Genomic DNA, 12,080 nt, shown 5'->3' with positions numbered 1-12,080 from the left:
TAAAGATTAATCACTCATGTATGGAGATTAAGGACCCACACTAATTAAATATTTTGTTTCTAATTAGGACAGATTGATAGTGATACCACACTGCTGCTACTTGCTTTCTTCCCACTTGCCCACCTGGACCCCTCACACATCTTTTTCTTTTCTTAATTCGCTCGTACCATAATTAATATTTTCATCTTTAGAAAAAAAATAAAATTAAAATTTTCTTTATTTAAATATTTCATAATAATCCTATATTTCATAATATATGATTTGAAAATATATAAATTATTGTTTTCGAAACGTAAGATATTAAAAATTGTTTAACCAATTATATTTTATATTATTTTTGATAATTGATTAGATTATTTTTAATTATATTTTTTAAAATGTTTTCGAAGAAAGTGAATTTATTAATTTATAAGATTTTTAGCAAAACATCATATTATATTTTGAAACAATATATTATATTTAATACTTTTATCCATTTTAATGAAATTAGCAGATATTTTTGTTTCTAATTGTACTTTTTAATATTTACTCATTCTTATCAAAACATTTGTATTCAGAACCACACAAACATACCTTTCATTTTAACATAGCAATTTGCAATTAATACTTGGAAAACATATATTTACATTTTGAAAAGCGTTAACTAAATAATTAGAATACACACACATGTATTCTTTTTTTTTTTTTTTGCTATGACATGGAATGCAAGATTAATATGACAAAGAAGTATGTGCTTTACGTTTTATCGAAATATACAACTCACGGTTATTAACAAGTACTCATGAAGCATCTCCAATAGAACAAAATATCAATTTAGAGTCTGTCACAGTAATAAAATAGAATAAGAGAATATTGATTAACTTGTTATAAAAGGAACCAGAATTTTATTGTATCGCGGGAATTTAAATAAGGGCAAAATTTATACCCGTAGAATTTATAACACTGATAGAAAGAGTTTATTATAGAGAGAAGAGAAGAGTGAATGATGATATTACAAATGATCGAAATCGATCGTATATATAGAAAAGAAATTTACTGTGCAAATAGTGCAGCGGACCCCACATCCTTTATATTTTCAACATATTCGGCGCTGTCTCTATATGACTTTCATAACACTCCTCCTCGGGGGCCGGTGTCACTATCCACTCTCGCTTAACGTCTTTATTGCCTCGTTAAAAACCTTTCTAGGAAAACCCAATGGGAAAAACCATAGCAAGGTAAAAAGAGTACAACTACGTAAGCTTCCCCTCGATTAAGCAGTCATATATCCTTCTGATTACGCATTCCAATGTTATGGACATGTTTTCTGAATACTGAAGTCGGAAGTGATTTTGTGAAGAGGTCAGCTGCATTGTCGCATGATTGAACATATCTTACTTCAATCTCTTTATTCTTCTCAAGCTCTTGCGTGTATGAGAAGAACTTCGGGGAAACAGGATATAAGGCGGCTCGGCCGACCAATAAATAATAAACAGGATATAAGGCGGCTCGGCCGACCAATAAATAATAAACAGGATATAAGGCGGCTCGGCCGACCAATAAATAATAAACAGGATATAAGGCGGCTCGGCCGACCAATAAATAATAAACAGGATATAAGGCGGCTCGGCCGACCAATAAATAATAAACAGGATATAAGGCGGCTCGGCCGACCAATAAATAATAAACAGGATATAAGGCGGCTCGGCCGACCAATAAATAATAAACAGGATATAAGGCGGCTCGGCCGACCAATAAATAATAAACAGGATATAAGGCGGCTCGGCCGACCAATAAATAATAAACAGGATATAAGGCGGCTCGGCCGACCAATAAATAATAAACAGGATATAAGGCGGCTCGGCCGACCAATAAATAATAAACAGGATATAAGGCGGCTCGGCCGACCAATAAATAATAAACAGGATATAAGGCGGCTCGGCCGACCAATAAATAATAAACAGGATATAAGGCGGCTCGGCCGACCAATAAATAATAAACAGGATATAAGGCGGCTCGGCCGACCAATAAATAATAAACAGGATATAAGGCGGCTCGGCCGACCAATAAATAATAAACAGGATATAAGGCGGCTCGGCCGACCAATAAATAATAAACAGGATATAAGGCGGCTCGGCCGACCAATAAATAATAAACAGGATATAAGGCGGCTCGGCCGACCAATAAATAATAAACAGGATATAAGGCGGCTCGGCCGACCAATAAATAATAAACAGGATATAAGGCGGCTCGGCCGACCAATAAATAATAAACAGGATATAAGGCGGCTCGGCCGACCAATAAATAATAAACAGGATATAAGGCGGCTCGGCCGACCAATAAATAATAAACAGGATATAAGGCGGCTCGGCCGACCAATAAATAATAAACAGGATATAAGGCGGCTCGGCCGACCAATAAATAATAAACAGGATATAAGGCGGCTCGGCCGACCAATAAATAATAAACAGGATATAAGGCGGCTCGGCCGACCAATAAATAATAAACAGGATATAAGGCGGCTCGGCCGACCAATAAATAATAAACAGGATATAAGGCGGCTCGGCCGACCAATAAATAATAAACAGGATATAAGGCGGCTCGGCCGACCAATAAATAATAAACAGGATATAAGGCGGCTCGGCCGACCAATAAATAATAAACAGGATATAAGGCGGCTCGGCCGACCAATAAATAATAAACAGGATATAAGGCGGCTCGGCCGACCAATAAATAATAAACAGGATATAAGGCGGCTCGGCCGACCAATAAATAATAAACAGGATATAAGGCGGCTCGGCCGACCAATAAATAATAAACAGGATATAAGGCGGCTCGGCCGACCAATAAATAATAAACAGGATATAAGGCGGCTCGGCCGACCAATAAATAATAAACAGGATATAAGGCGGCTCGGCCGACCAATAAATAATAAACAGGATATAAGGCGGCTCGGCCGACCAATAAATAATAAACAGGATATAAGGCGGCTCGGCCGACCAATAAATAATAAACAGGATATAAGGCGGCTCGGCCGACCAATAAATAATAAACAGGATATAAGGCGGCTCGGCCGACCAATAAATAATAAACAGGATATAAGGCGGCTCGGCCGACCAATAAATAATAAACAGGATATAAGGCGGCTCGGCCGACCAATAAATAATAAACAGGATATAAGGCGGCTCGGCCGACCAATAAATAATAAACAGGATATAAGGCGGCTCGGCCGACCAATAAATAATAAACAGGATATAAGGCGGCTCGGCCGACCAATAAATAATAAACAGGATATAAGGCGGCTCGGCCGACCAATAAATAATAAACAGGATATAAGGCGGCTCGGCCGACCAATAAATAATAAACAGGATATAAGGCGGCTCGGCCGACCAATAAATAATAAACAGGATATAAGGCGGCTCGGCCGACCAATAAATAATAAACAGGATATAAGGCGGCTCGGCCGACCAATAAATAATAAACAGGATATAAGGCGGCTCGGCCGACCAATAAATAATAAACAGGATATAAGGCGGCTCGGCCGACCAATAAATAATAAACAGGATATAAGGCGGCTCGGCCGACCAATAAATAATAAACAGGATATAAGGCGGCTCGGCCGACCAATAAATAATAAACAGGATATAAGGCGGCTCGGCCGACCAATAAATAATAAACAGGATATAAGGCGGCTCGGCCGACCAATAAATAATAAACAGGATATAAGGCGGCTCGGCCGACCAATAAATAATAAACAGGATATAAGGCGGCTCGGCCGACCAATAAATAATAAACAGGATATAAGGCGGCTCGGCCGACCAATAAATAATAAACAGGATATAAGGCGGCTCGGCCGACCAATAAATAATAAACAGGATATAAGGCGGCTCGGCCGACCAATAAATAATAAACAGGATATAAGGCGGCTCGGCCGACCAATAAATAATAAACAGGATATAAGGCGGCTCGGCCGACCAATAAATAATAAACAGGATATAAGGCGGCTCGGCCGACCAATAAATAATAAACAGGATATAAGGCGGCTCGGCCGACCAATAAATAATAAACAGGATATAAGGCGGCTCGGCCGACCAATAAATAATAAACAGGATATAAGGCGGCTCGGCCGACCAATAAATAATAAACAGGATATAAGGCGGCTCGGCCGACCAATAAATAATAAACAGGATATAAGGCGGCTCGGCCGACCAATAAATAATAAACAGGATATAAGGCGGCTCGGCCGACCAATAAATAATAAACAGGATATAAGGCGGCTCGGCCGACCAATAAATAATAAACAGGATATAAGGCGGCTCGGCCGACCAATAAATAATAAACAGGATATAAGGCGGCTCGGCCGACCAATAAATAATAAACAGGATATAAGGCGGCTCGGCCGACCAATAAATAATAAACAGGATATAAGGCGGCTCGGCCGACCAATAAATAATAAACAGGATATAAGGCGGCTCGGCCGACCAATAAATAATAAACAGGATATAAGGCGGCTCGGCCGACCAATAAATAATAAACAGGATATAAGGCGGCTCGGCCGACCAATAAATAATAAACAGGATATAAGGCGGCTCGGCCGACCAATAAATAATAAACAGGATATAAGGCGGCTCGGCCGACCAATAAATAATAAACAGGATATAAGGCGGCTCGGCCGACCAATAAATAATAAACAGGATATAAGGCGGCTCGGCCGACCAATAAATAATAAACAGGATATAAGGCGGCTCGGCCGACCAATAAATAATAAACAGAATATAAGGCGGCTCGGCCGATCAATAAATAAATTAAATTGCTAGTAAATAATATAGGCGGTATTCCGGCCATTATAACATGATATAAATAATAGTAGAGGCGGTATACCGACCATTATAACAGGGTATAAATGATACAAATAAATTTTACCGAATCGCAGAGTGATCGTGCTGATAACGTGTTATAAAAGGAACCAGAATTTTATTGTATCGCGGGAATTTAAATAAGGGCAAAATTTATACCCGTAGAATTTATAACACTGATAGAAAGAGTTTATTATAGAGAGAAGAGAAGAGTGAATGATGATCTTACAAATGATCGAAATCGATCGTATATATAGAAAAGAAATTTACTGTGCAAATAGTGCAGCGGACCCCACATCCTTTATATTTTCAACATATTCGGCGCTGTCTGACTTTTATAACATAACTTAATTTATCTTGGTTTAAAAACTTTCAACAGGAAATGTTGTAAGGTGGATATTTATTTTTATTTTATTTTTTTATAACTGTGGTGTGATCCCAAAGATTTTCTATGTCCAAAAACTAATTACCACGAGACCTGCAAAATCCGTATTTTCTTACTATTTAAGGCACTCCGGGTAGACAAGAGAAATCGAACTCATGACGGTACTCATAGTTATGAATTATTTATCACTAGGCCAAAACCACTTGGTTAAGTTAATATTTGTTTGTAAAAACAATGCGATAGGTGGCAAAATCTTAATTAAGTGTAATGTAGATTCACGTGCTATTCAAACAAAGTAATAATTTTAGTGTTATTTGTTTAATTTAAGCACACATGTGTTTCAAGCTACAAAGTATCACACTTAACTTGTTAACAAATCTTTCACTGCATCATCTGCATTTAACTATCTGCCAGCATATACGATGGTTAGAACCAGAGTACTATCCCATAGCTGTGGCCTGTGTTACAGTTAAAAGCGCAGAGCCTTTACACTAAAACATTTAAAACACAGTAATAGCCTAATAGGTGGGGTGGGTTCCAAGTACAACAAAAGAAACCATTACGTGAAAAAAGATCAATGCAATGTATCAAACAACCACCTGTCAAAAAACTTAGAAATAATGGTGTCTCCTCTTCCCGAATCTGTTTGACTATTGAAGGGCAAACGAACCTGTACAAAATGAAAAAAAGTTTCTCGAATCACGGATGAGGTGCTTTTTCCCCCCCAAAAAAAATTATCAAAAATTTTCCACTATATAATGACTGGTTGCGTGACGTCATCTCGAATGATATACGGTGATGTCATAAAAGACGTAATTTTTCTTGTGAAAGTGGTATTCACGTGGAGGAGCTTCAACGATAGCTCCATGAGCCGCCTCCTGATCGCCTTGGTCACCACTCAACTTCCCTTCATCGTTTGTCACTCACCACGCGACTATTTAAGCGCTTGGATACACGCTTCACTATCCAACTGTAGATACTTCGAGCTCCACCTATCTGAAGCCATGTAAGATACACGCGCCGTCATCCATTTCCTTTGTTTCCTTTTGTCCACAACCTCTCTTGCTTCGTTTCTCCTTCCCATTAACTTCCACGCTCCTTCCAAAAAGCAAAATAAAAAAAAATAAAAAAAACGAAAAAATAAAATTATATTATATATATGAAGCTAGAGATTAACTGAAAGGATAAACAAAAGACATAAACTCACCTGTTTGTCCAAACAAACAGAAAAAAGACACAAACTCATCTAGATTCTCTCACCGGAAACACACCATGGACTCATCGACGTTTCTCGCCGCCACAAGCTTAGACCAGGGAAAACCATTTCCGGTTTCGAGACAACCATCAAAGCAAAAGAAGAAGACGGCTTCAGCCAACAAAGCCATCAAAGTGCGTTACATATCAAACCCCATGAAAGTCAAAACATGTGCTTCCAAGTTTAGAGAGCTCGTACAAGAGCTCACTGGCCAAGACGCCGTCGATCAACCGGAGCCCGTGTTCTCCCCCTCCACCGTCTCCGACCTCAGCCCTTCCCCGCCGCCGCCGGAGAATCTTGCGCCACGTGTTCTTGACCCGGAGCCGTTCGATGATCGGGTGTGTGAGTACTTTGAGCCGTTGGATGGTGAAGAGATGTTTTTGCCTCAGATGTCGGCAGGTTTTTCTGGATTTTTTTCTAATGGGTTTTACAATGTGAATGACTTTGGAAGAATCGATTCTATGTGACGATCTTCAGAGTTTTTAGGGTTTGATCATCAAAGTACATATATAAAAATTATGAAATCCATACATGATTCAGCAAAAAAAAAAAAACTGATACATGGGTATGCTAATTAGTAAGGTTTGTGAAGCAAATTATAAGAGTTAAGTTAAGTTAAGTCACTTGTAGAAAAATTAAATAGATCTTTTGATATATTTTTTTGTTCAGTGCCTTTTCATCTAAACTTTGGTATGTACGACTACGAAGTAATCATGTATTTTTTTTAATTTAGTTATGAATCTACTGTGATCCATGATAAAAAATTAAGAACACAACCTTCCATTAATCTATGTCTTCTAAACATTCACAAATCAGTCCAGTACTATATCACACTTTCACATTCATTGTACATGAAACAACTTTCAATAATTTTTTTACAAGTGCTTGTGTTCGCTCATCAGTATTGTACCAGCTAATCTTAATGAATTTCTAGATTTATCAACATTTTAGAACATCTCGAAAAGGACATTTGAAGTTTCTTAACCCTTATATTTTATATTTAAAGTTTTAAAGTGTTTTTCTCCAGAAAATAAAACTTCAAAATTATTTGTATTTTACACTATTGTCCTTATATTTGTCACAACTAGTATAAATTCTTAAAACTCTTATAAATAACTAACACATATATAAAAATATTACAGCAATATTAATTAATAAAAGCTTACATTAAAATATAAAATAAGAAATAGAAATACATAATTAAATATTAAACTACAAGCAAAATACCATACTATTCCATAAAATTATTTATGTAATGTTCTCATATGTGATCAACTAATGCATTTCGAAGTAAGAAATGACTCTTTTTATTTTTAATTTGTAGATTATGAGCTAAAATGTTGAAAATGGAAAACACGGAAGGTAATAATATCACGTTCACGTCCTATTGGATTGAAGAAAGCAAAATTCAAAAGGAAGGCAACCGAAGGTAATAATATGGCCGCTGATACTTTGATATCATCAAACGAACAAATCCTTGATCTTTTAAAAGAGAGTGCAACAAGTAAGGAAAAAAGTCATGAGATGATTGAATTACGAATGCAAAATGAAGCAAAATGGTTAGCTTTAAAAGAAAATAAAATATTGCTAAAATTTAGCTTCTATCGTGATATTAATACTTGTGAGTGCATTTATTCTGAAAAAGAAAGAATCGTACGAAAAAGACTCCAAGAACAACAACAACAACCATCTTCGGTTACACAAAATTTGTTTAGACAATATTTTAAAGGTTTTGAAGCTTCCAGAGAAAATTTACCAGATTATTAGTGTTGTTGTAATATTAAATTTCTATAATAATTATGTTTTCATGTACCTTTTTAAAAAGTTTTTTATTAAGTTTGTTTTGTAATATTCTTGTTGTCTAATTTTACTTTTGAAATAATATACATCTTGTTTTAAAAAAATATTTAATTTTATCTGTAAAACTTAAATTTATTAAAATAAATTTGAAGATTAATGAGATATAAAAAAAAATTAAAGATTAAAATGAAAAATGAGAAAATACTTAAGAATCATAGATATAATGTGCAATTGTAAGGACCAAAATGTAAATAAAAAGATGAAACTTCAAATTTGAAATTTTGAGCAGTAACACTCTATATTTGAAGTTTCACTAAAAACTTCAAATTTAAAGTTTTAAAGTTTTGAAGTTTCTTTTTGGAGAGCAAAAAACTTCATATTTGAAGTTATAGAGTGTCTTTTGGAATGCTCTTGATCACCAAGAATCCATCTGAAACAAAAAAAGAAGTGAATATGCTGGGTGTTACATTCCAAGGTCATGATGTCATGACCTGCATTATATGTTTTTCTTTCTTCAAAATGTGATGTACGTACGTTAGAATTTTTATACCATTTTCGAGGCCATTGCTTCTTGTACAAAGCATACTTATAGGGTTCCTTTGAGCAGAAGAAATTTGGCTGTAATCAGAATAGCTTTCTTGCTTGACTTCCCTGGATAAATACACTTGGACGAGAGAACAACAAAGATAGAATCTCAAATTTATCTGTGTTACTTACATTAAGACAACACTCAAACTTATATAGATATCTTACCTAACATAACCGAGAGTAATGTAACTTCCAAAAACTGAACACAAAAGCGACACTATCTTATCCAACAAGGCATGTTACAATTAACACGCACACCCATTACATACACACTTCAAACTTATATATAATTATATAAGATATGACCAAAGTGTGTTTCAAAAAAAAAAAAGATATGACCACTCAATTATAAACGAATAAGATCAGTACAAACTTGCAGTATAGTGTGCCTAATTAAACCACAAACCTTTGCTTCATTTCTGGAACTCACTTGACATAACTTCCTTGCTTATAATCTTTCCCTTTCGCCACCAGATTCTATATGTGTAGTATAGCGAACGTTTCAAGGATAAATAAACTAGAGAATCGTCAAGGTGTCGAAGGTTATGATGAGGTGTCGAAGGAGATGGCGAGGCGTAGTAGTTCTTAATAAAAGTGATGTCACAAGGAGATGCGCTATTTATATCGTATTTTCTCACATACAAAGCCCTCCATATCAGTAGTTTCTTTACTAAAAATGGCTATTTCTAATCTCTTAGCCACTATCAATGCCGTCAGTTTCTTCTCCGGCAAACCAGACCACTTCTTGGCTCGTCCATTGTCACAAACGACTCCAAGAATCCAAACTTCTTGCTGTCATCGCGAGCCGTCGTTTAAACCTTGGACACCTATTATGATGTCTGAGGTTGAGACATATACAAAGAGTGACAGTCACGGAGTTGGCATTTTTCGTTTCTTACAAGGGAAGAGCTATTTGATTACAGGTGCAACAGGGTTTCTCGCTAAAGGTAATAAAACCCTAAAAACAGAGTTTCGTCTTCCACAAGTAAACTGATATTACGATTTGGAAACATCGTATGTTTCAGACTTTCAGTGTTGATTTTGAAATTGGTGAGAGAAAGTCCTGAGATTGGTAATATATTTATTCTAATGAAAACTGAACATCAAGAATCTGCTAACAAGAGACTATATGATGAGGTTCTATTTATAGTCTCGTATCCGTGAGCTCTTTATCCACTTTTTCCGTCTGTTTCTCCAGTTTCATATCCTTTCTAATATATGCAGATCATAAGCTCGGATCTTTTCAGACTTATAAAGCAAACGCACGGGAGCTCTTACGAAGCTTTGATGAAAAGCAAGTTGATTCCAGTAGTTGGAGATATTGGAGAAGACAATCTTGGCATAAAATCTCAAATGGCATACAATATTAGTGATGAGATTGATGTCATCATAAGTTGTGCTGGTCGTACAACATTTGACTATAGGTTTTCTTTCCCTGTTTCGTTTACTTGCCAACCAAGTTTTGGTTTCTTAATTTTTCTTTTAATCCAAACAAACCAAAACAGATACGACTCTGCTTTAAACGTCAATGCTCTTGGACCTGGTAGACTCTTAAGCTTCGGAAAGGGATGCAAGAAACTGAAACTTTTTCTCCATATTTCAACTGGTAAGAAGAGTCTATGTTTGGTCAAGAATGTTTCTTTAACGGGAAGTCTCACAAGCTGACTTTTTTTTTTTTATAGCTTATGTGACTGGTAATAAAGAAGGAAAAATACTAGAGACTCCTCTCTGCATTGGAGAAAACATAACTTCTCACTTAAACATTGAAACCGAGATGAAACTAGCTTCAGAAGCTGTAAGAAAGTTCTATGGCAGAGAAGAAATCAAGAAACTGAAAGAACTTGGCATGGAAAGGTGATGATCAATGATAAAAATAACTTTCACATGCTTATGTACTAATATCTTAATTTTTTTATTTAATCTTGTGACTGACCAGAGCTCAATATTATGGCTGGGAAAACACTTACACATTCACAAAAGCCATGGGTGAGTCTGTAATTCAAAACCAAAGAGGAGATCTGCCTGTAGTGATTATAAGGCCTAGTATTATAGAAAGCTCCTACAAGGAGCCTTTTCCTGGCTGGCTCCAAGGAATAAGGTTAAAGATTTTCTTTCTCAAAGACAAAAGGACATGATTAACTTCTTTTTTCAGTTGACATTTTTATTTGTTTTTTTTTTTAAATAAAACAACAGGATGAGTGCTCCATTAATATTGGCATATGGAAAAGACCATATTGCTGACATGTGGGGAGATTATAAATCTTCTTGTGACATTATACCTGTTGATATGGTTGCTAACGCGACAATAGCAGCCATGGCAAAGCATGGTTGTGGTGTCTCAGAGACGAAAGCTTACAATGTTACTTCTTCTTCTCATGCCAACCCCCTGCGACTTGGCGAGTCAATGGACTTCTCTCATCAACATCTGTGTGACTCTCCATTAATAAAAACAGTGATGGAGTTAGAGCGTGTGAAATTCTACAATTCCTTAGAGGATTTCACTTCCTCTGTATCCATTAGAATAGCAAAACAAGAAGGAGAGATGAGCAGCGGAAGAGGTGAGTCACCTACCATGCTGAGCATGAAGGGGAAGAGGAAACTAAAATATCTCGTGTCCTTAGCAAGAACATATCAGCCCTACACCTTCTTTCAAGCTCGGTAAGTAACATCACTTGGACTCGTCCTTTTAGTAAGCAAAAAACTATATACTTTGATTACTGACTCTTAATCAATACAAGGTTTGATGACACCAATACAAGGGGTCTGATACAGGAATTGTCAATGGAAGAGAGAAGAATGTTTGGGTTCAATGGCAGAGACATTGACTGGGAGCACTACATTGTCAACGTTCATCTTCCAGGTCTCAAAAGAGAACTCTTTCGCGGAAGATTCAGTTAAAAAGAACTAGATTTTAATCCGCACAGTCCGTGTGGATATTTTTTATTTTATAAATGTATTTAATATTATTATAAATATTTTAAATATATTATTTCTATTTTAGTATTATATATTGTGTACCTCTGTAATATTATTATTTATATTTTTTATTTGGCATTATTAATATATAGCGATTTTTTTAACACTCCTTCTTGTTTTAAAATATAAGTAGTTTTACTTAAAAACACTAATATTAAGAAAAATATCATTTAAAAAAATATCATTTAATCAATAAATTCAACCAATTATAAAAAATCTAACATTATTTCAATGGTCACAC

General features: G+C 35.9%; 2 protein-coding genes across 2 annotated transcripts; both read left to right on the top strand.

Moving 5' to 3' along the window:
• Positions 1–6,387: 6,387 nt before the first annotated feature.
• Positions 6,388–7,290, top strand: LOC106307176 (sigma factor binding protein 1, chloroplastic-like). Its single transcript, XM_013744052.1, has one exon. The coding sequence runs from the start codon at positions 6,493–6,495 to the stop codon at positions 6,940–6,942; it is 450 nt and encodes a 149-aa protein (XP_013599506.1). The 5' UTR covers positions 6,388–6,492; the 3' UTR covers positions 6,943–7,290.
• Positions 6,657–11,865, top strand: LOC106307177 (fatty acyl-CoA reductase 6, chloroplastic-like). Its single transcript, XM_013744053.1, has 10 exons — positions 6,657–6,874; positions 7,800–7,904; positions 9,338–9,810; positions 9,897–10,000; positions 10,088–10,287; positions 10,369–10,469; positions 10,546–10,717; positions 10,800–10,961; positions 11,057–11,521; positions 11,602–11,865. The coding sequence occupies exons 3-10, from the start codon at positions 9,474–9,476 to the stop codon at positions 11,759–11,761; spliced, it is 1,701 nt and encodes a 566-aa protein (XP_013599507.1). The 5' UTR covers positions 6,657–6,874; positions 7,800–7,904; positions 9,338–9,473; the 3' UTR covers positions 11,762–11,865.
• Positions 11,866–12,080: the final 215 nt, after the last annotated feature.

The sequence above is a fragment of the Brassica oleracea genome, chromosome C8, assembly GCF_000695525.1.
Source record: "Brassica oleracea var. oleracea cultivar TO1000 chromosome C8, BOL, whole genome shotgun sequence".
NCBI lineage: Eukaryota > Viridiplantae > Streptophyta > Magnoliopsida > Brassicales > Brassicaceae > Brassica > Brassica oleracea.
Note: the sequence above shows the minus strand (reverse complement) of the source record. Positions and strands in the feature narration are given on the sequence as shown.

Coding starts and splice junctions, on each gene's coding strand:
- LOC106307176 (XM_013744052.1), top strand. CDS start 6,493: ATGGACTCATCGACGTTTCTCGCCGCCACAAGCTTAGACCAGGGAAAA.
- LOC106307177 (XM_013744053.1), top strand. CDS start 9,474: ATGCGCTATTTATATCGTATTTTCTCACATACAAAGCCCTCCATATCA. Junction 10,288..10,368: donor CGTACAACATTTGACTATAG/GTTTTCTTTCCC, acceptor AAACCAAAACAG/ATACGACTCTGCTTTAAACG. Junction 10,470..10,545: donor TTTTCTCCATATTTCAACTG/GTAAGAAGAGTC, acceptor TTTTTTTTATAG/CTTATGTGACTGGTAATAAA.